This window comes from Cervus elaphus, chromosome 20 (genome assembly GCF_910594005.1).
Source record: "Cervus elaphus chromosome 20, mCerEla1.1, whole genome shotgun sequence".
Lineage (NCBI taxonomy): Eukaryota > Metazoa > Chordata > Mammalia > Artiodactyla > Cervidae > Cervus > Cervus elaphus.
The window spans coordinates 52,321,467-52,346,103 of NC_057834.1; the positions used below are offsets into that span (position 1 = coordinate 52,321,467).

At 36.3% G+C, this 24,637-nt stretch overlaps 1 protein-coding gene across 4 annotated transcripts in view; it reads right to left on the minus strand.

Annotated features, from left to right (window-relative positions):
* Window positions 1–24,637, minus strand: part of SYCP1 (synaptonemal complex protein 1) — a 146,404-nt gene that overhangs the window by 5,256 nt on the left and 116,511 nt on the right. For 3 of the 4 annotated variants that reach the window (XM_043877176.1, XM_043877179.1, XM_043877178.1), the window contains 4 exons: window positions 21,505–21,687; window positions 16,887–17,033; window positions 12,895–12,984; window positions 12,319–12,799 (listed from right to left, as the gene is read on the minus strand). In XM_043877176.1, the coding sequence (XP_043733111.1) occupies window positions 12,662–12,799; window positions 12,895–12,984; window positions 16,887–17,033; window positions 21,505–21,687 (558 nt within the window). In that variant the 3' untranslated portion in view covers window positions 12,319–12,661. Of the gene's footprint in view, window positions 1–12,318; window positions 12,800–12,894; window positions 12,985–16,886; window positions 17,034–21,504; window positions 21,688–24,637 lie in introns of those variants that run through there. The other variant, XM_043877177.1, reaches the window with a different exon arrangement.

Sequence of the window (24,637 nt, forward strand, 5' to 3'; positions counted from 1 at the left end):
CATAGCCCATTTTTAGGTTGATAGGAAATTCTTCCTGCCCTTCAATCACTCTTTGAAGGAGTGATTTAATATGACTGATGAGTTTAGAAAAATTGGGCCTAAGGGACCTGGCCTTCTACTCTTTTCGGTATGAAACTTCTTGCAGGAGGTGTTATGACCTGCTCCATGCTGTATGTTTTACTGGGCAGACTTTGCCCTGCAGATTAAAGGTCCTCTAATGAGGGGATAGATTTAATTCAGTAGAGCATTTCAAATCCCTGTATTTTGATAAATAGGCTGTATACTTTGAGAAAAAATAGAATGGAATTTGGGGGAGCCAAATAACATCCTAATATTGATGTCTGGTGTGGTATTGGTGGTCCTGTTCTGGACAATGGCCCCATAGGAATTTTCACCTTCTTATAATAACATCTAAACTGCACTCACTTTTTAAAAAGGTATTAAACATTATATAATTAGCTTATAAAATTTTTATAATAATTATAAATTTTCCAATTGTTTATTAATACTAGTCAAAATTCTTTTATGAGTTTTTTTGTGAGATCTTTTTTATGAGATTACCACAAATCAGTATACTGATCTTCTAATTTAGAATGATATATTAATTTTCTTACTCTGATGTTTACTCTAAAACTAAAAACAATAGCATTAGTCTAAATTTTATTCTGGACTTGGTTGTCAAAACTGACTCTCTGGAGCTCAGAACAGAAAAGACAAATATAGGCTACTATAACAATATGCTTTGAGAAAATTTCTAATTTTCTAATTTCTAATATTTGATCTTATTTTTAAATCATGCATTAAAAATTTTGGTTCTGAAGTTTTACTTACTATAAGAATCATCAGTATGATATGTAAGTCTTCCTTAAGTATATACTACATTTTTATTTAATCAATTCAACAGATATTGAATAACTACCATGGGCCAGGCATTGTTCTAAGTACTCAGGGTGCATCAATAAATAAAGCCAACAAAAATCCCTGTCTTTGTGAAGTTTACATTCTAGTCAGTGAAGACAATAAATAATAAACGTACTAAGTGAAGTATATAGTGTGTTAGAACATATTATGTGCCATGGAGAGAAAAAGCAGTGTGAGGGGAATCAGAAGTACTGGAGTCAGGGGGAAGTTTCCAAGGAGCATGCCCGGCATGTTCAAAGAACAGCAAGAAGCAATCGTTCAAAACATAATAGCCTAGTTAACTCATATTTTTAAATTAATAGCAAGGAAGAACATTTAAAAATTTAAAGAGTGTCAACTAATTGTGACAGACTAGTCTTTCATCTGACCCTTCTCCCTAATCTCCTGAGACATAACTAGAAATGGGTCACAGTCTGTCTTGAAATTAAGTGTGACCATATGATTCGGTTCCAGAAAGTAGAATGTGGGTGGAAGTGATGTACATCTATTTCAGATCTGGGTCATTAAAAACTTTCCACGTGAATCCTTCATGGTATCTCCCCTTTCGCAACAACCTTGGAAGCAAGTTGTTGAAGATGACAGAACTAGAAGTTGGAAGGAGTCAGGGTTCCTAAATAACTGCCTGGAGAAATGCTCCTTACTAAATAGAAACATTTATGTTGGACTTTAGACAAGTGAGAAGTTGATGATTAGCCAGAGAAGCTACTGTTAACAACACACAAATCTTATTTTATTTTAAAATATTTGAAAATACATAGTAGCTTCAAATGTGAGTATCATGTTATCAAGACTAATAATCCTCCAAAGAAAATACTTACTCAGGAGACTACAGTTTCAATTAAAGTTTCTAGATCAAAAGTTAGAAATCCTAAGACTATATATCCAGTTTTCAGAGTATAGTTATAGGTATACAAATTGAAGGAGGAATGTAATTTCTGTAATATTTATAGCATTTCCCCACCATAAGGAAATTAAAATTCTACCACACCAAATTTGTTATAGACAACTTTAGACTATTTTATCCATTTGCCAATTGTTTTTATAAAGTTCATTTACTCCCTTACTTTATTAGATGAGTCTTTCGTACCTACTCTTCTTTTCATAACTTACAACACTTTCTCCCTAACCTTCATTCTCAATGGGTGATCTTAATTCCGACTTCACTAAGAAAACTGAAGCTATGAAACCAAAAGTTCTACAAATTTCCATCTACCACCATCTAGTGATATACCTGGTTCCTTCTCTCTTGTTACTATGTTTCTCTTGTTTCTCTTGTCAGTTCTGTCTATTCTCCGAAAGTGTTAGTCATTTGGTCATATCCAATTCTTTGCGATCCCAGACTGGAGCCTGCCAGGCTCCTCTATCCACAGAATTAAAAATTCTCCAGGCAAGAATACTGGAGTGGATTGCCATTCCCTTCTCCAGGGGATCTTTCTGACCCAGGGAGCGAACCTGGATCTCCTGCATTGCAGGCAGATTCTTTACTATCTGAGCCACCAGGAAAACACTTTAATCTCCCACCAGATGCGATCACTTTTCCCTATTACAGGCCATTCTACCAAAAAAAAAAAAAAAAATCTTCTTTTCGGTATAACCATTTCCTATCATCCTGAATCTTTCCCTAATTAAACTTGCTATTAATTCTTATATCTTTTTAAAAAGAATCTTCTTTTGACCCACTTCCTTGTCAAGTGGACATTGTGGATGTATTATTAGTCTTCCCTTCCAACTTCTTGAGTTTCTTGCTTTTGATGAAGATAGCTGTCTCCACTTTTTTCCTTCCTTTGCTTAAGGAAGTAGTCAAATTCCACGTCACTGAAACGGCCATGTGCTAAGTTGCTTCAGTCGTGTCCAACTCTTTATGACACGAAAAGAGTTGTCCAACTCTTTGTCCAAATGTAAGCGCTAGAATATAAGGCTTATTTTTTCTGTTTCATTCACTGTTATAGTCCCAGTATCTAGAACTATGCTTAAGTCTTAGTGTGGTACATGTGTGCTCAGTCGTGTCAGATTCTTTGTGACCCTATGGACGTGTAGCCCGCCAGGCTCCTCTGTCCATGGGATTTTCCAGGCAAGACTACTGGAGTGGGTTGCCATACCCTTCTCCAGGGGATCTTCCCAACCCAGGGATTGAACCTGACTCTCTTAAGTCTCCTGCATTGGCAGGAGAGTTTTTACCACTAGCGCCACCTGGGAAGCCTGAAACTGCCATTGTTCAGATTAACGAAGACCTCCACATCAATGACACACTAATCAATTTTACCTTACCTTTGAGCAGCATTTAACACAATTTATCACTCTTCTTTGAAATACCTTCTTGCTAGACTTCACTATTACCCTAGCTAATCCTTTTATGCTTCCTTCTCATCTTTTATCTCTTCTCTTTCCTAAGTACAGTCATTCTCACAACTGTATATGTTCTCATCCACTCTGATAGCTTTAAATATGCTGCTGACTCCCCAGTTAATATCACTACCCTGGATCTGTCTCTAAACCTACTTAATTATTTCTATTTGGATGTCTAATATGCATTCTAGACTTGACATGTCCAAAATTGAATTGCTTGGCCCTTTTTATTATATCCCACATCTAATCTTCAAAATAGATCTAGAAGTTGACTTAATTCCTCTGCTGCTCTCACCTTTGTTCAAGCCACTACAATCTCTCATATGCATTATTAAAATAACTACCTTTCCTCTGTCCTCTTTTCAAAATCTGTTCTCAATACAGCAGTCAGAAAGAGTTTTATTTTTAAAACATAAGTCAGATCATGGTCTTTGCTCAGAAATATCTTGCTAATTTCATATCATATTCAGAGTAAAAGCCAAAGTTCTTACAATAGCCTATAAGCATTATATAATCTGTCCACCCAAATTCTCTATCCTGTTAAATACTGGCCTTTTCTACTTTATACCCTTCTTTTGCTCATTGTCCTCTACCCACACTGGCCTCCTTGCTGCTTCCCAGGTACACTAAGCACATTTCCACCTCTGGGACTGCATACTTTTTGTTCCTTTTATAAGGAATGTTATCCTCAAGCTAGCCACAGTTTCACTATTCATCAGCTCTTCAAATGTCATTTCAGTATGGGTCACTCTACATAAAATTTCAAGTCTTTTCAACACTCTCTAATACACTTGTTTTATTTATTCTCAGCAATTATCCTTAACTAATATACTATGTGTTTATATATTTTATTTATTGCCTATTTTCCCTGTTAAAATGTAAGCTCTGGAAGAAGATAAGTCTTATTTTTGTTATATCCCCAGTATCTAGAACTGTGCTTAAGTCTTAGTGTGGTAGATATGTGCTCAGACATGTCTGATTCTTTATGACCTTCCTCCTCCAGGGGATCTTCCCAACCCAGGGATTAAATCCATGTCTCCTGCTTCTTCTGTGTTGCAGGTAGATTCTTTACCACTGAACCAGGCACTCAAAAAATATTTGCCAAATGAATATTGAATAAATGAAGTATTTTAAGAAGTCATATCAGGAGAATCTTTTTTCTTGCAATATAAAGCCATTTGTTGGGAGGGAGCTAAGATGGTGGAGGAATAGGAAGGGGAAACCACTTTCTCCCCCACAAATTCATTGAAAGATCATTTGAACGCTGAGCAAACTCCACAAAACAACTTCTGATCGCTAGCAGAGGACATCAGACATCCAGAAAAGCAGCCCATTGTCTTCGAAAGTAGGTAGGACAAAATATAAAAGATAAAAAGAGAGACAATAGAGTTAGGGACGGAGATCCGTCCCAGGAAGGGAGTCTTAATAGAGAGGAAGTTTCCAAACACCAGGAAATCCTCTCACCATCGGGTCTAGGGGAAGTTTTCGAATCTCAGAGGGCAACCTAAGTGGGAGGTAAAATAAATAAAACCCACAGATTACATGCCTAAAAACAACTCCCAGCAGAAAAGTACCCCAGACGCCTGCATCCGCCACCAGCAAGTGAGGGCTGAACGGAGAGGAGCGGGCCATGGCATTGCTTAGGGTAAAGACCGGGCCTGAAAGCCCTGAGGGCAATCTGAGGGAGCTAACGAGAGATAGCAACTTAAACTGTGGGATGCACTACCCACCCGTTCCCAGAACAAAGGACTAAGAGAATACCAGAGAAGAGCTAGCCGGCTGCAGACCAGCCCATCTCCCACGGGAGGCAGGAGGCAGGGAGGAGGGGAAAGGGGCAAACTCAGCCCCAGAGACGGCATCCCCTACCAAACTGCAAACAGGCTTCCAGCCTCTAACCAAAGACTTCCTGAGATTCTGGATGGTTGACATCCGCAGGGAGGGTCGCGAACAGAAATCAGCTTCCCAGAAGAGACACAAGGCTCATGAGTGGAAACTGAGGCTGGGACCGCAGAGGGGATAAGGCGCACTGCACCGGGGGAGAGTGCACTCATCAAGCTCCTGGCTGCCTGAGCTGCTCTGGCCAGGGAAGGGACAAAACGCAGGTCCAACCCTGTCTGCGTCTTTGTGGAGTACCCGAGAACCTGAACCTGAGCGGCTTAGGCCTGGGAAGTGCACACAACTCAGGGCCCGCTCCCTGGGGAGCAGCCTGGAGCCTGAGCAGTGTAGACGGGGAAAGCACACACACCGTGAGAGGGGGAGGGGGGCAAACCCAGTGTGGCCGGAACACTGTGAGTGCTCCCCACACATGCCAGTGACATTTGTCTGCAGTGCCCCTCCCTCCCCACAGCACGTTTAGGTTCACTGAACAAGTGAAGCTAAACAAGAGACCACCTTCGCCCACTTGTGTCAGGGTGGAAATTAGACACTGAAGACACCTGCAAACAGAAGCCAAATGAACAAAGGGAACCACTTTAGAAGTGACAGGTGCAACAGATTAAAATCCATGTAGTTAACACCGACTACACTGGAAGGGGCCTATAGATATCGAGAAGTGTAAGCTGGAACAAGGAGCTATCTGAAACTGAACCGAACCCACACTGCCTGCAACAACTCTAGAGAAATTTCTAGATATATTTCTACTATTACTATTATTTTTTTAATTAAAAAAAATTTTTTTCTTTCTTTTTTTTTAAAGTCCTCTATTACTCCTCTAATACTTCTTAATTTTCATTTTTAAAACCCACTATAACCTGGGGGGAGAAAAGGACCCTATTTTTAAAGCAAACTTCATATATGTTTCTTAAATTTTTTGTTTTTGTTGTTTTTTAATATTGTATTTTTAAGAGTCTAACCTCTACTCTAGATTTTTAGTCTTTGTTTTTCAGTATTTGATATCAATTTTGGATACTTAAGAATCCAACCTTCAGTACCCATTTTTACTCAGGAGTGTGATTACTGGTTTGATCACTCTCTCCCCCTTTTGACTCTCCTTTTTCTCCCCCAGATCACCTCTATTTCCTCCCTCCCCCTTCTCTTCTCAATCCAATTCTGTGAATCTCTATCAGTGTTCTGGGCTGTGGAGACACTTAGGGAACAGAGTACTGCCTAGATCTGTCTCTCTTCTCTTGAATCCCCCCCTTTTCTCCTCCTGCTCACCTCTATCTCCTTCCTCCCTCTCCTCTTCTTCATGTAACCCTGTGAACCTCTCTGGGTGTCCCTCACTGTGGAGAATCCTTTCACCATTAACCTAGAAGATTTATTATCAGTGCTGTATGGACGGAGAAGTCTTGAGGCTACTGGAAGAATAAGACTGAAATCCAGAGGCAGGAGACTTAAGCCCAAAACCAGAGAACTCCTGACTACAGGGAACATTAATTAATAAGGGATCATCCAAAAGCCTCCATACCTACACTGAAACCAACCACCACCCAAGAGCCAATAAGTTCCAGAGTAAGACATACCACGCAAATTCTCCAGCTACGCAGAAACAGCCCTGAGCGTCAATATACAGGCTGCCCAAAGTCACACCAAACCCATAGACCCATCTCAAAACTCACTACTGGACACTCCTTTGCACTCCAGAGAGAAGAAGCCCAGCTCCACCCACCAGAACATCGATGCAAGCTTCCCTAACTAGCAAACCTCGACAAGCCAAACATCCAGCCCCACCCACTGGGAGAAACCTCCACAATAAAAAGGAACCACAGACTACCAGAATACAGAAAGGCCACCCCAAACACAGCAATCTAAATAAGATGAAAAGGCAGAGTAATACCCAGCAGGTAAAGGAACATGAAAAATGCCCACCAAGCCAAACAAAAGAGGAGATAGGGAATCTACCTGAAAAAGAATTTAGAATAATGATAATAAAAATGATCCAAAATCTTGAAAACAAAATAGAGTTACAGATAAATAACCTGGAGACAAGGATTGAGAAGATGCAAGAAATGTTTAACAAGGACCTAGAAGAAGTAAAAAGAGTCAGTTAAAAATGAATAATGCAATAAATGAGATCAAAAACACTCTGGAGGGAATCAACAGTAGAATAACAGAGGCAGAAGATAGGATAGGTGAGGTAGAAGATAAAATGGTGGAAATAAATGAAGCAGAGAGGAAAAAAGAATTAAAAGAAATGAGGACAATCTTAGGGACCTCTGGGACAATGTGAAATGCCCCAACATTCGAATCATAGGAGTCCCAGAAGAAGACAAAAAGAAAGGCCATGAGAAAATACTCGAGGAGATAATAGCTGAAAACTTCCCCAAAATGGGGAAGGAAATAGTGACACAAGTCCAAGAAACCCAGAGAGTCCCAATCAGGATAAACCCAAGGCGAAACACCCCAAGACACATATTAGTCAAATTAACAAAGATCAAACACAAAGGACAAATATTAAAAGCAGCAAGGGAAAAACAACAAATAACACACAAGGGGATTCCCATAAGGATAACAGCTGATCTTTCAATAGAAACTCTTCAGGCCAGAAGGGAATGGCAGGACATACTTAAAGTAATGAAAGAGAATAACCTACAACCCAGATTACTGTACCCAGCAAGGATCTCATTCAGATATGAAGGAGAATTCAAAAGCTTTACAGACAAGCAAAAGTTGAGAGAATTCAGCACCACCAAACCAGCTCTTCAACAAATGCTAAAGGATCTTCTCTAGACAGGAAACACAGAAAGATTGTATGAATGTGAACCCAAAACAACAAAGTAAATGGCAACGGGACCATTCTTATCAATAATTACCTTAAATGTAAATGGGTTGAATGCCCCAACCAAAAGACAAAGACTGGCTGAATGGATACAAAAACAAGACCCCTATATATGCTGTCTACAAGAGACCCACCTCAAAACAAGGGACACATACAGACTAAAAGTGAAGGGCTGGAAAAAAATATTTCACGCAAACGGAGACCAAAAGAAAACAGGAGTCGCATACTCATATCAGATAAAATAGACTTTCAAATAAAGGCTGTGAAAAGAGACAAAGAAGGATACCACATAATGATCAAAGGATCAATCCAAGAAGAAGATATAACAATTATAAATATATATGCACCCAACATAGGAGCACTGCAATATGTAAGGCAAATGCTAAAGAGTATGATAGGGGAAATTAACAATAACACAATAATAGTGGGAGACTTTAATACCCCACTCACACCTATGGATAGATCAACTTAACAGAAAATTAACAAGGAAACACAAACTTTAAATGACACAATGGTCCAGCTAGACCTAATTGATATCTATAGGACATTTCACACCAAAACAATCAATTTCACCTTTTTCTCAAGTGCACACGGAACCTTCTCCAGAATAGATCACATCTTGGGCCATAAATCTAGCCTTGGCAAATTCAAAAAAATTGAAATAATTCCAGTCATCTTTTCTGACCACAATGCAGTAAGATTAGATCTCAATTACAGGAAAAAAAACTATTAAAAATTCCAACGTATGGAGGCTAAATAACACGCTTCTGAATAACCAACAAACCATAGAAGAAATCAAAAAAGAAATCAAAATATGCATAGAAATGAATGAAAATGAAACACAACAACCCAAAACCTATAGGACACTGTAAAAGCAGTGCTAAAGGGAAGGTTCATAGCAATACAGGCTTACCTCAAGAAGCGAGAAAAAAGTCAAATAAATAACCTAACTCTACACCTAAAGCAACTAGAGAAGGAAGAAATGAAGAACCCCAGGGTTAGTAGAAGGAAAGAAATCTTAAAAATTAGGGCAGAAAAAAATGCAAAAGAAACAAAAGAGACCACAGCAAAAATCAACAAAGCTAAAAGCTGGGTTTTTGAAAAGGTAAATAAAATTGACAAACCGTTAGCCAGACTCATCAAGAAACAAAGAAAAACCAAATCAACAAAATTAGAAATGAAAATGGAGAGATCACAACAGACAACACTGAAATACACAGGATCATAAGAGACTACTACCAGCAGCTATATGCCAATAAAATGAACAACTTGGAAGAAATGGACAAATTCTTAGAAAAGTTTAACTTTCCAAAACTGAACCAGAAAGAAATAGAAGATCTTAACAGACCCATCACAAGCACGGACATCGAAACTGTAATCAGAAATCTTCCAGCAAACAAAAGCCCAGGACCAGATGGTTCCACAGTTGAATTCTACCAAAAATTTAGAGAAGAGCTAACACCTATCTTACTCAAACTCTTCCAGAAAACTGCAGAAGAAGGCAAACTTCCAAACTCATTCTATGAGGCCACCATCACCCTAATACCAAAATCAGACAAAGATGCTACAAAAAAAGAAAACTACAGGCCAATATCACTGATGAACATAGATGCAAAAATCCTTAACAAAATTCTAGCAAACAGAATCCAACAACATATTAAAAAGATCATACATCATGACCAAGTGGGCTTTATCCCAAGAATGCAAGGATTCTTTAATATCCACAAATCAATCAATGTAATACACCACATTAACAAATTGAAAGATAAATACCACATGATTATCTCAATAGATGCAAAAAAGCCTTTGACAAAATTCAACATCCATTTATGATAAAAATTCTCCAGAAAGCAGGAATAGAAGGAACATACCTCAACATAATAAAAGCTATATATGACCAACCCACAGCAAACATTATCCTCAATAGTGAAAAAGTGAAAGCATTTCCCTTAAAGTCAGGAACAAGACAAGGGTGCCCACTCTCACCACTACTATTCAACATAGTTTTAGAAGTGTTGGCCACAGCAATCAGAGCAGAAGAAGAAATAAAAGGAATCCAGATAGGAAAAGAAAAAGTAAAACTCTCACTGTTTGCAGACGACATGATCCTCTACATATAAAACCCTAAAGACTCTATCAGAAAATTATTAGAGCTAATCAATGAATACAGTAATTTTTGCAGGATATAAAATTAACACACAGAAATCCCTTGCATTCCTATATACTAACAATGAGAAAACAGAAAGAGAAATTAAGGAAACAATTCCATTCACCATTGCAACAAAAAGAATAAAATACTTAGAGGAGTATATCTACCTAAATAAACAAAAGACCTATATATAGAAAACTATAAAACACTGATGAAAGAAATCAGAGAGGACACAAATAGATGGAGAAATATACCATGTTCATGGATTGGAAGAATCAATATTGTGAAAATGAGTATACTACCCAAAAGCAATCTATAGATTCAATGCAATCCCTATCAAGTTACCAATGGTATTGTTCACAGAACTAGAACAAACAATTTCACAATTTGTATGGAAATACAAAAAACCTCGAATAGCCAAAGTAGTCTTGAGAAAGAAGAATGGAACTGGAGGAATCAACCTGCCTGACTTCAGACTATACTACAAAGCCACAGTCATCAAGACAGTATGGTACTGGCACAAAGACAGAAATATAGATCAGTGGAACAGAATAGAAAGCCCAGAGATAAATCCACATACCTATGGACACCTTATCTTCGACAAAGGAGGCAAGGATATACAATGGAAAAAAGACAACCTCTTTAACAAGTGGTGCTGGGAAAACTGGTCAACCATTTGTAAAAGAATAAAACTAGAACACTTTCTAACACCATACACAAAAATAAACTCAAAATGGATTAAAGATCTAAATGTAAGACCAGAAACTATAAAACTCCTAGAGGAGAACATAGGCAAAACACTCTCTGACATAAATCACAGCAGGATCCTCTATGACCCACCTCCCAGAATATTGGAAATAAAAGCAAAAATAAACAAATGGGACCTAATGAAACTTAAACGCTTTTGCACAACAAAGGAAACTATAAGCAAGGTGAAAAGACAGCCTTCAGAATGGGATAAAATAATAGCAAACGAAGCAACAAAGGATTGATCTCAAAAATATACAAGCAACTCCTGAAGCTCAATTCCAGAAAAATAAATGACCCAATCAAAAAATGGGCCAAAGAACTAAACAGACATTTCTCCAAAGAAGACATACAGATAACTAACAAACACATGAAAAGATGCTCCACATCACTCATTATCAGAGAAATGCAAATCAAAACCACAATGAGGTACCATTACACGCCAGTCAGGATGGCTGCTATCCAAAAGTCTACAAGCAATAAATGCCGGAGAGGGTGTGGAGAAAAGGGAACCCTCTTACACTGTTGGTGGGAATGCAAACTAGTACAGCCACTATGGAGAACAGTGTGGAGATTTCTTAAAAAACTGGAAATAGAACTGCCATATGACCCAGCAATACCACTTCTGGGCATACACACCGAGGAAACCAGATCTGAAAGAGACACGTGCACCCCAATGTTCATCACAGCACTGTTTATAATAGCCAGGACATGGAAGCAACCTAGATGCCCATCAGCAGATGAATGGATAAGGAAGCTGTGGTACATATACACCATGGAATATTACTCAGCCATTAAAAAGAATTCATTTGAATCAGTCCTAATGAGATAGATGAAACTGGAGCCCATTATACAGAGTGAAGTAAGCCAGAAAGAGAAAGACCAATACAGTATACTAACACATATATATGGAATTTAAAAAGATGGTAACAATAACCTTATATGCAAAACAGAAAAAGAGACACAGATGTACAGAACAGACTTTGGGACTCTGTGGGAGAAGGCAAGGGTGGGATGTTCCGAGAGAACAGCATTGAAACAAGTATACTATCAAGGGTGAAACAGACCACCAGCCCAGGTTGGATGCATGAGACAAGTGCTCAGGGCTGGTGCACTGGGAAGACACAGAGGGATGGAATGGGAAGGGAGGCGGGAGGGGGGATGGGGTTGGGGAACACATGTAAATCCATGGCTGATTCATGTCAATGTATGGCAAAAACCACTACAATATTGTAAAGTAATTAGCCTCCAACTAATAAAAATAAATGGAAAAAAAAAGCCATTTGTCAACTTTATCAACAGATAAATCAAAGCTGCTTCAGACTGTGGAACAAATAAAATGACCTCAAGTTTTGAAAAATAAATTATACTGGCAAAGTTATGATTAGCTGTTCAGGTGACCTCACAGAAACAATGAGAAGTATTTATGTGAATCCAAAATATTTTAATAGTAAAGAATAAACAGTATATCTCAACAACGTGTTCCTACTGTTCAATGGACAACTTTATAAGTATGAAAACTTAGCCAAAATAGTTTTCATCAATTCAAGAAAAGGTGAAACCAAAACAATCATCTAATTATCTGAACAGAATTACAAATTTTTAAGTAACAATGTGGTTATTTCCCATTTAGGCTGATATAGTAAAATATAAAGAAACAAATTATTTATAAATCAAAAGTCTTAATTTCAGAATATGCTTGGCTCTTTAGAAAATAAGAATTTAAAACTTAACTATAAATTTTATGTTACAGGCTCCTTAATCACACTGATTTTCTGAAATTAAACAAACAGCTTTTCTGCTTCCTTTAGTTTTTGTTTCCTATCCATCTTAGCAATTACAGCCCAACGGTCCTCCTGCATTTTCCTCATAGTTTCAGACTTCGGCATAGATCCAGGAGTCATTAGAGATGAAGGAGTCTGGATAGAAAATAAAGTCATATGTTTAACTCAAAAAAAAAAAAAAAGAAAAGAATTAAATTCAGCTTTTGAAATTTGCTTCCCCAAATAACTACCTTTTTTGGTGTTCTGACACAAAGATGAGAAATTGGTGGATTATTATTCTTGTATAGTTTTCTCAGTGTCTCTTCCTCTGAAACCATGCTCTTAAAGAAAAATATGAAAATATAATTTGGAGGCTGCCACCATTAATATTATATTATAAAATTTTTGTCTATATTCCACATATGAGGATGAAATGGAAGAGTATAAAGAAGAAAAAAAGGGGGGGGGGAGGAGAAAGAAGAGGAAAGAAAATTTAAAAGCCTCAAGGAAGAAGACAATGAAAAACTAAACTCTCAGTCTGCCAGACAAGGAAATCCAATCTTGATTCTACTAACCATACACCTAAAGGGTTATGTAGAATACAAGATGTATATGAACAGTGTTTTTCTACTGATTTCTATTTCAGTTTCACTTTCCCCACTCTTTTTCCCAGTCTTTTTATTCAAATATACTTAGGCCTTATAATAAGCATTCATAATCCTATAAAAATTATAAATGTTGTCAATTATCAATTTCTGAATATTTTCCCAAGTAATAATAGCTAACACTTATTTAGTTCTTTTTTTATGTCAGGCACTGTTATAAGCACTTAGCATATTTTAATTGGTTTTAATCCTTACAACATTTTTATGATCTATATATACTATTATTATCCCCATTTTAAAGGTGATGAAATGAGACACACAAATATTAAGTAACTTGCCCAAGACTATACAGCTAGTAAGAGACAGAGCCAGGATTAAAATCCAGGTAGGCTGGCTTCAGAATCCATTTTCTTAATGAACATGTAACATAAATTTAGTCATAAGCAAACAGTTCACAATATCTTTTCCTGCTCATTAGAGTCACATTTAATACAAATTTCAGAAGGTTCATGGATGAAAATATTCAATCATTTTCATAAATTCTAAGATTTCAGCAGAATTCACTAAGTCACAAAATTTCTCTTTCTTCTTGAACACGTTTAGGCAATTTGTGTATTTCAAGTAGTATTTCCATTTTTTTATCTCTTCTAGGTTATCTAATTTGTTGGCATATAATTGTTCACAGTATTCTCTATCTCTAAAAGGTTCATAATAACATCTCCAATTATATTTCTGACTTTAGTTATTCGACTTTTTGTCAGTCAAGCTAAGGTTTGTCAACTTAACCAATCTTTTCAAAGAAATAAATTTTGACTTCATTCATTTTCTCTGCTTTCTTTTCTCTAATTTGTTTATCTCCATTCTAATCTTATTATTTCCTTCCTTTGTCACCTTTGGGTTTAGTTTGATCTTTTTCTAGTTCTTTAAGGTAAAAAGTTAGTTTATTGATTTTTTTCTTTTTCAGTGTAGGAATTTAGAGCTATACATTTCCCTTAGAGCACTGGTTTTTCTGTGTCACGTAAGTTTTGGTGCATTGTGTTTTCCCTTTCATTCACCTCTAAGTCAAATTCCCCTTGTGTTTTCTTCTCTGATCCATTGGTTGGTTAGAAGTGTATTAATTCTCACAAATTTGAGAATTTTCTAGTTTTCCTTCTCTTTCTGATTTCTAACTTCATCTCTTTGTATTCAAAGATAGTTTATATATGATACCTAGTTTTTTTAATCTATTGAGACTTGTTTTGGGACCTATATGGTCTATCCTGGAGAATATCCATGTGTGCTTGGGAAGAATGTGTATTCTTTTGTTGAACTGAATGTTCTACATGTGTCTATTAAATCTATTTGGTGTGTGTTGTTCCAATCTTATTTCCTTACTTATCTTCTGTCTAGTTGTTTTATCCATTATTGAAGGAGAGGTACTGAAGTATCCAACTATTAATGTATAACTGTCCATTTCTTCAATTCTATAAAGCTTTGCTTCATATATTTTAAGGGTATGTTATTAGGTGTATAAATGATTAAAACTGTCATAACTTCTTGCTATATTGAACCTCTTATTTACACATAATGTCCTTATTTGTTTCTTGTACTTTTTGATTTAAAATCTATTTTGTCAGATATTGGTAAAACCAACCCACCTCTTTTTTGGTTACTATTTGCATATCTTTTTCCATCCTTTCACATTTAGCCAATTTGAAGCTAACATGAGTCTTTTTTTGTTTATTGGAGTATATAATCCTCCAAATATACATTGTAAATTACTCATATGTAAGTAATTACTGATAAAGAGAGACTAATTTTTGCCTTTTTTGATATTTGTTTTCTATATGCTTTATAGATGTTTTGTTTTATTTTGATTTGGTTTTGGTCACTCATTTCATCTATTATTACCTTCTTTTCTGTCTAGGTAACATTTTTGGTAGCAAAGTGTTTTGATTTCCTTCCCATTTCCTTTTGTGTATATTCTATGCTTTTGTGGTTACCATGGGGATTACATGTAACAACCAAACATTATAGTAACCTAATTTGAATTTATACTAACTTCAATAGCCTACACAAACAGTTCCATTTTCCTTCTGTTACTGATGTCAAAATTACATCTTCATATATTGTGTGCCCAGCAATATAGATAAATTAAGCATTAGCTTTTAAGTTATAGAGCAAACAAAAAGTAAAGTTAGAAACCAAAATTACAATCATTTCAACTTTTATAATTTCCCATGTATTTGACTTTATCAAAGACCTTTAATTTCATGTGATAATTATAACTGATAAAGCCTATTTATTGTGAACTGTCTTCTTAGATAATTTAAACTGTAATAGTATAAATAAAATACTGTAGTATGTTCATAGTGTTATAAAGTTGTGATGCTACTTTTAAAAATGACATGAAATCATGAGTTATTCCAAATCTCAGATAAGTTAAGAAACTAGCCTAAATTCAGAGAAAAACAGTATGAATTCTAGACCTAGTATCTCTAATTCTAGAGCTCATGCTCTTTCTACTAATTCTCATCACTTTTTTTAATATCTTGACTTCAGTTTTACCTGGCAATTATTGTGTACAATGACATACATAGGCCATGGAGCTAGACAACTGGTGTTCAAATTTTGGCTCCATGACTTTCTAGTTATGTGATATTGGAAAAGTACCAGTGTGACTCAGTTTCCTCATCTGTAAAATGAGAGTAAGAACTCTGTCTCTACTTCTAGAGTGTTAGATTGTTTTAAGAAATAACTGAAGTATTCTGTGTAAAGTTTTTACAACAGTGCCTAGTTCACAGTCTTAATCATTATCTATAAAACAAAGAGATACTAGAGTAGAAATTTTCTGTAAGTTAACTTAAATAATTACACTTCTAAGACTTTAGCTATTCATTATTCCAGAACAAATGAAAGCAGAGGTCTCAAAGCAGTATAAAAGCTTTAAGAATCTCACAGTTATGAGTTGCAATAATAAAACAAATGGCTTTAATTACAATTTTGTAATTAAGAATCATTGGTACATTGCTCCATTTTGTATAATGAAGTTAATCTGGTTTTAAACTAAATGAGTATAAGTTAAATTATTCTTAATAAATTATTATTATGCCTTTAGAAAATAATGATATGTATGAAGTAGGAAGTAACTGGTCATACAAACTGCTAGAAGAACTATCCTCCTTAAACATGCCATTTTTAACATATTAACTCTTTAAGAATCATAGAAATGTTATTGTTTGCAACAATAAGTGGTATAAAATTAAAGAAAATATTTATAATATGCAAAATTAAGAGGAGTCCTGAATAACAAATTTGGCTGCGGTAAGATTAAAGGTATTCACTGGGCCTCAAAGAGAAAAAGGTAAAGAAAATAACACTCTTCTGGAAAACAAGAGAATTAGTCATCTCAAATGCCAACTATGTCATATCAAGTATTTCAAAATGTCCTGTTTTCTGAAGTTTAGGGAGATTTTTTTAACCCTAATTTTTTAAAATGCTGTAAAAGCAGAGAGTCCTATATTATAGGAGAATTTTACTTCTTTTCAGTATTGCAGTAATAGATACTATGCACATATATTATACACATAAAGAATAATAATACAGAAATATAATAATGTAAACAAATAACAAATGCTGATTATTTGTAATAATTTTACCAAAAGATCAGTAGTTTCTGAACTATCCGAATTAACATCAAACTCAAAGACCATTTTTCTCTTTTTACTATTACTTTCTTCAATGGGTACATTCTTGTTTCCTCTTTGCTGAATTTTTAGTTTTGTTGGTGTTTTCACAGTATATGCCTATCCAAAAGACAAAAAAATACATTATCCCATCAAATAAAACACATATTATTACTAAAGGCAGGTTGAGTCTTTAACAATCAATAATAACTCTCCATTATTATTGGTGTGTGTATGAAGTAGAAATTTTGGATAAGAATTTAATTCAGAAGTTTTTAATAAAATAATGGGGGAGAGGGAGGGAGGGAAGGAGAAAGGAAGGATGGGAGAGACACTCCAGCTTCCGTAGCCAACCTTAAGAGAGACTTCAACTTTTCAAACAATGATTAAGATCAAAGAACTGAGAGTTTTTATTACTACATAAAAATCCTGATTTATAATAAAGCAAGTTTGCTCATGTTTTGTTGATAAAGTAACTCCATTAGTCAATGTTTAGTATTCCATATTATCCTGTAGTATATAAGTTTTATAATTTTTAAAAATTGTCTTTAAAAAGTAAGGTCACTGATATCAGTAAGAATGGCAGAGTAAACTCCAAAAATTTGCTCTTCCACAAAGCAATAAAAATGCCAGTAAAAGTGGTCAAAATCAATTTGTTTATAACTGTGGAAATTAACAAAAAGCTTGCCACAACCTAAAGAGTTCTGTTTTTTTTTTAATGGCTGAACCTCTGTAAGAAGAGCAAAATTAGCAGTGCCTGAACTTTTCCTCATCTCATCCCCTGCTCTCTTAAAAAGTACATTCCTGGTCCAGTCTGGTAGCCAATGAACAGAGCAAAACACACTTGGGAGCTCTTTCAAAATTTTATGCTCAAAAAGTTGTCAATATTTGACCTGTCTAGCGATTCTCTAGACAATTTCATATACAGGGCTGTATTTGACCCAACTTGGAGCTCACTCAGTTAACGGGGAAAAAAAAGGAAAAGAGCTTTCTAACTCAATTTGTATAGGGTTGTTTTTTGTTATTCAGTCGCTAAGTCATGTCTGACTCTGCGAGCCCATGGGCTGCAACACGCCAGGCTTCCCTGTCCTTCACTATCTCCTGGAGTTTGCTCAAACTCATGTTCATTGAATAAGTGATGCCATCCAACCATCTCACCCTCTGCACCCCCTTCTCCTCCTGCCCTCAATCTTTCAGGCATCAGGGTCTTTTCCAATGAGACAGCTCTTTGCATCAAGTGGCCAAAGTACTGAAGCTTTAACAGTTACAAACACGCATTTTAACTTCAGTCCCATCACTTCATGGCAAATAGAAGGGGAAAAGTGGAAGCAGAGACAGATTTTATTTTCTTGGGCTCCAAAAGCACTGCCGATGGTGACTGCAGCCATTAAATTAAAAGACACTTGCTCCTTAGAAGGAAAGCTATGACAAGCCTAGATAGTGTATTAAAAAGCAGAGACATCACTTTGCCAACAAAGGTCCATATAGTCAAAATTATGGTTTTTCCAGTAGTCTTGTATGGATGTGGAATTGAACCATAAGGAAGGCTGAGCACCAAAGAAGTGATGCTTTTGAACTGGAGAAGACTCTTGAGAGTTCCTTGGACTGCAAGGAGATCAAACCAGCTAATCTGAAAGAAAGTTCAGTTCAGTTCAGTTCAGTCACTCAGTCATATCCGACTCTTTGTGACCCCATGAACTGCAGCACCCAGGCATCACTGTCCATCACCAACTCCCCGAGTTTGCTCAAACTCATGTCCTTTGAATCAGTGATGCTATCCAACCGTCTCATCCTCTGTTGTTCCCTTCTCCTCCTGCCCTCAATCTTTCCCAGCATCTGGGTCTTTTCCGATGACTCAGTTCACATCAGGCGGCCAAAGTATTAGAGCTTCAGCTTTAGCATCAGTCCTTCCAATTAATATTCAGGACTGATTTCCTTTAGGATGGACTGGTTGGATCTCCTTGCAGTCCAAGGGACTCTCAAGAGTCTTCTCCAACACCACAGTTCAAAAGCATCAATCCTTCTGCGCTCAGCTTTCTTTATAGTCCAACTCTCACATCCATACATGACTACTGGAAAAACCATAGCTTTGACTAGACGGATCTTTGCTGACAAAGTAATGTCTTCGCTTTTTAATTCGCTGTCTAGGTTTGTCATAGCTTTTCTTCCAAGGAGCAAGCATCTTTTAATTTCATGGCTGCAATCACCATCTGCACTAATTTTGGAGCCCAAGAAAATAAAGTCTCCCACTGTTTCCACTGTCTCCCCATCTATTTGCCATGAAGTGATGGGACCAGATGCCATGATCTTAGTTTTCTGAATGTTGAGTTTTAAGCCAACTTTTTCACTCTCCTCTTTCACTTTCATCAACAGGCTCTGTAGTTCTTCTTCACTTTCTGCCATAAGGGTGGTGTCATCTGCATATCTGAGGTTATTGATATTTCTCCCAGCAATCTTGATTTCAGCTTGTGCTTCATCCAGCCTGGCATTTCACATGATGTACTCTGCATATAAGTTAAATAAGCAGGGCAACAATATACATCCTTGACGTACTCCTTTCCCAATTTGGAAACAGTCTGTTTTTCCACGTCCAGTTCTAACTGTTGCTCCTTGACCTGCATACAGATTTCTCAGAAGGCATGTAAGGTGGTCTGGTATATTCCCATCTCTTTCAGAATTTTCCACAGTTTGTTGTGATCCACACAGTCAAAGGCTTTGGCAAAGTCATTAAAGCAGAGATAGATGTTTCTCTGGAATTCTCTTGCTTTTTCAATGATCCAGTGGATGTTGGCAATTTAATCTCTGGTTCCTTTGCATTTTCTAAATCGAGCTTGAACATCTGAAGAAAATCAACCCTGAATATTCATTGGAAGGATTGATGCTGAAGTTGAAGCTCCAATACTTTGGCCACCTGATGCGAAGATCCAACTCACTGGAAAAGACCCTGATGCTAGGAAAGACTGAGGGCAGGAGAAGAAGGGGGAACCGGAGGATGAGACAGTTGGATGCCATCATCAACTCAATGGACATGAGCTTGCACAAACTCCAGGATATAGTGAAGGACAGGGAAATTTGATGTGCTGCAGACCATGGGGGTGCAAAGAGTTGGACATGACTTAGCAACCTAACAACAATTCTTTAATAGAGATCATTTCATATTTTAAATAGTAAAATAATAAACACAACAAGATGATTTCATATAAAAGCCTTGCTATGTACTTTACTAATTTTCATAATTTCCATGAGGTGGATAATAAGAAGTAAAGAAAGAAAGTGAAGTCGCTCAGTCGTGCCCAACTCTTTGCGACTCCATGGACTGTAGCCCACCAGGTTCCTCAGTCCATGGGATTCTCCAGGCAAGAGTACTAGAGTGGGTTGCCATTTCCTTCTCCAGGGGATCTTTTCAACCCAGGGATCAAACCCAGGTCTCCCACATTGCAGGCAGACGCTTTACCGTCTGAGCCACAGGGAATAATACTGTACATATAATTCAATATATATATATAATACAGGATATAAGTGGGACTATTTTTGCCTGAAATTGTCAACTAAAGTACAAAGTTGGGGCGGGGGGAAGTGCTAGTAACTTACACTCTAAAGAAAGCAATGTATAATTAAGGCCAACTCCTTCTCTAAGGCTTATTAAAAGGTGGTAGAACAGAACTAACAATCACCAGATATCTCTCTTATTCCCAGTTAATTTAAGCAAATTGGAAGGGAAAAGAACAAAATTTTGGCTTAGGGGGTAAAGATAGGTTGAAATACTCTTCCATCAACTCCCAAGGCAAGTAAGAATATAACTCTAAAAAGGAGTTTTCCTTTTTAGAGTTGAGTAATTTTCCTTTGAGGGGACATATGTATACCTATGGCTGATTCATGTTGATGTTTGGCAGAAACCATCACAATACTGTAAAGTAATTATTCTCTAGTTAAATTAAAAAAAAAAGAAGCCTTATAATAACTAATGGTGCCTTCTAGAAGGGGAGACTGGCATCTCATTCCCTAGGTGGATATAAACCTAGGAAGAAGACTTGTTTATCTGTCTTTATGTCTACCTGAACAAGTAAAAGAAATCAGAGTAAGACAGATGGTAGAGAAGAGGAGAGGGGGAGTCAGAGGTAGAGCATTATATACCACCATTTAGCATTGACAGGTTGAAAGAATTCCCCATGGATTAAGCAGACATGTTGAAGATAGCTAGATACGAGCCACCTTGCTAGTGGTACCTGCTTCACAAGGGCTGACTGCTAAATAAAAGACTCCAGCAACAAGATGATGAGGAGTAAACAGCAAAGGGAGGTAACTGAGGTGATACTGGAAAATTCAAGTCAAAATTAGAGCTTGTCTATCAGGGACCTATGTGCTAGCAAAAGCCAGAAAGTGATAAAATTTTCCCAAGATGTCATTAAGTTGTGTACAGTGATGGAATAAAACCAACGAAACTATTTCACACTGGTGTAACAAATAACCAAAACTTTCAAGAAAAAGGTTTTTATAACTATGTGTGTGATACCAGATGTATGGTATATGATACCAGAGACTTTTTTATTTAAAAAAAATGACAACTTTCTTAGAAATTGTAGCAACAAACCTTTGGTAATGGTGTAGATAAATTATTTTTGGCAGGTATCCGCAGATAGTCTCTTTTATCTTTTGAAGATCTGCTCTGATCAGCTGATAGGAAGCTTCGAGATGCATTTTGTGAAAGAGGTACTTTAGAATCAAGTTTCCAATAACTAGTTTCAGGTGTTTCCAATAAAGATGTCTGTGTTTTCTATTGAACAACAAATATGAATGAAGTCATCATTAAGTGTCATTTTAACTAAAGTGTGGCAACTAGTAAAAATAACACTGAAATAAACTAGAATTTACACTCAAGTGTAGTATTGAGTAGAAAACTTTGAATAAATTACACTTATCTTCTTTATGACTTTATTTTTCTTATTTAAGATGAAAATGGTTTTTGCTCCCTTTGTCCTCACAGAGCTGCTATAAAAATAAATAATAATCTCAACTCTCTATTTGACCAAAAGTTGGAAATTCTCCAAAGAAAATTCTCTAGTCCTGGTGGCAAAACAAAACAAAACAAAACAAATCTTAATTGGCGATTCATTCCAATAACTCTACAGCCCAAAGGCATCTCTTTCATGTTTTCATAAATCCTGTTTCATCTGTAAAAATATCAGCCCTTTCCTATCCACTAGTTTCATTCACCTTCAGAAAAAAAAAGGGGGGGGAGAGAGGAAAAATTATGAAAGTAAAAGCCTAGAGAAATTTTCAAGGCAAGACAAAGGAGCTGATTATGAGGCACAAACTACTATGTATAAAATAAATAAGCTACAAGGATATATTGTACAGCACAGAGAATATACCCAATATTTTATAGTAACTGCAAGTGGAGTATAAACTTTAAAAATTGTGAATCACTATGTTGTATACCTGAAATTTATATTTAATAATACTGTAAGTAAACTATACCTCAATTTAAAAATAAAATTAAAAAAATTTTAAAGGAGATAAATGAGGTAATTTGCAGGTTTCTTGCCAAGTTCATAAAACTTTTTCACACAAAAAATTAATTTTGGTATCATTTTTTCAGAGTTGCATTTTACATACTCTTCCATAAATATTTCTATAACATATCTAATAACACAATTTTGATTAAAGAAAACTTTTTCTGCTCTCTGGACTTACCAGGAATCATCCTCAGAATCTCCAAAATTTAACTGCTTTCATGGACAAATTTTCTTCATCCAAAAGGACTGAGAATGGCAACTATACCACCTTGTGGTCATATCTGGGAATCTAACATTTCCCTAGTAGCTTGGTAGACAAAGAAAATGCACCAGCATTCTAGACTACTGAAATAACCCTCTTTGTAATACATCATGAAGATGTATGTACTCTCCTACAAGTTACATTCTTTTCTAACTATTACATTTCCAATGATGCATATATACAGAACATTCATGCTTTTCTCTGTCATACTTTTCAAACAAATACTTATTTGGCATTTCCTATGTGCCAAGCACTATTTCGAATGCTTCACAAATACTATCTAATTTAATCTTCATAACAACTTTTGGGAAAAGGTACTATTATTATCCTTTTATAGATGACAAGACTGAAGTATCAAGAAGTAACATACCCAAACTCAGAAATGCTTGATTGATAAACCTAACGATTATTATATATAAGGTTTGTGATACTTCAATACTATTGCAATAAAGCATAGCACACAAAAGCCTATTTAAATCTTTACATTTATCATTTTCTCATTACTTGCAATATTTATATCCAGACCCCCAGATAAAATATAGGGTATTAACTAATCTATTTGATAATGTATATAGAGAATAGATATATATATATTACTAGGATTATACAGGAATCAAAACAACTCTGCAAGAACCAAAACAACTCTGCAAAACATCTATGCAAGAACCAAAACAACTCTGCAAGAATAAATGTGATATATATTTTCACAATATGAACATATTCTATATTTAGAAGTAAGTACTGGAGTTTAACCAATCTATTATCTTCATCAGACACTTTGCTTAGTCATTATCTAAGTGAAGTCACTCAGTTGTGTCTGACTCTTTGCAACCCCAAGGACTGTAGCCTACCGGGCTCCTTTGTCCATGGGATTTTCCAGGCAAGAGTACCAGAGTGGATTGCCATTTCCTTCTCCAGGGGATCTTCCCAACCCAGGGATCGAACCCGGGTCTCCAACATTGTAGACAGGTGCTTTACCGTCTGAGCCACCAGGGAAGCCCAGTCTGTATCTAACCCTCCCAGCTAATTCTAGTATGACAATAATTTCTCCATATATAATGTTTTCAAGTGTCTATTATATGTGTCTGGACACATAAAGCACTTAATATTCATTCACAAGTACAATAATTCTTTTTTTTTCTTCTCTTTGAACATTCACTTCAGTCATGTCCAACTCTTTGTGACTCTATGGACTGTAGCCTGCTAGGCTCCTCTGTCCATTGGATTCTCCAGGCAAGAATATTGGAGTGGTTTGCCATGCCCTCCTCCAGGTATCTTCCTGATACAGGGATTGGACCCAGATTTCTTGCCATTTCCTGCATTGGCAGGCGGGTTGTTTACCACTAGTGACACCTGGGAAGCCCTTCTTTGAACACAAAGATAACAAAATTAAAGCACCATCTATACCTAACAACTGAACTGTTCTCAACAACTCTGTTATCTTCAGTTTACAGTCAGAGCAACTTCTGTGGAGACTTAGGAGACTACATCACTATGTATAAAGAATATTTAATCATTTTAACTAAAATTTGCAAGAACACTCTTCTGTAATAATCCTATATTACCAAATATATTAGAAGCTGAATAGAACCTCCCTTTTTCATACTTGATACTTCCTTTCATGTGCAAAGAACATTCCTAACCTCTCTCTGCTTCCTTAGGGGAAGAGCAATGACTTAACAGGATTGCTGATTATAGAAGGATTAATTGTGCACATAAAGTTCAGCCTCTTCCTTATTTCTCCCCTTGGGTAACAGAAGAAGCACACATTCTACTCTATGCCATGTATCTTAAAAGAGCAGGTCATTCAAGTGGGTAGACTTGTTCTAAACCAGCTCTATCTATGACAAGAGTAGATAAACTTGTTTAATTTGGGATTTCAGGATTAAGAAATCCTGTTTTCTTCAAATATAATCCACATTGTCCAATATCATTTATCAATAATA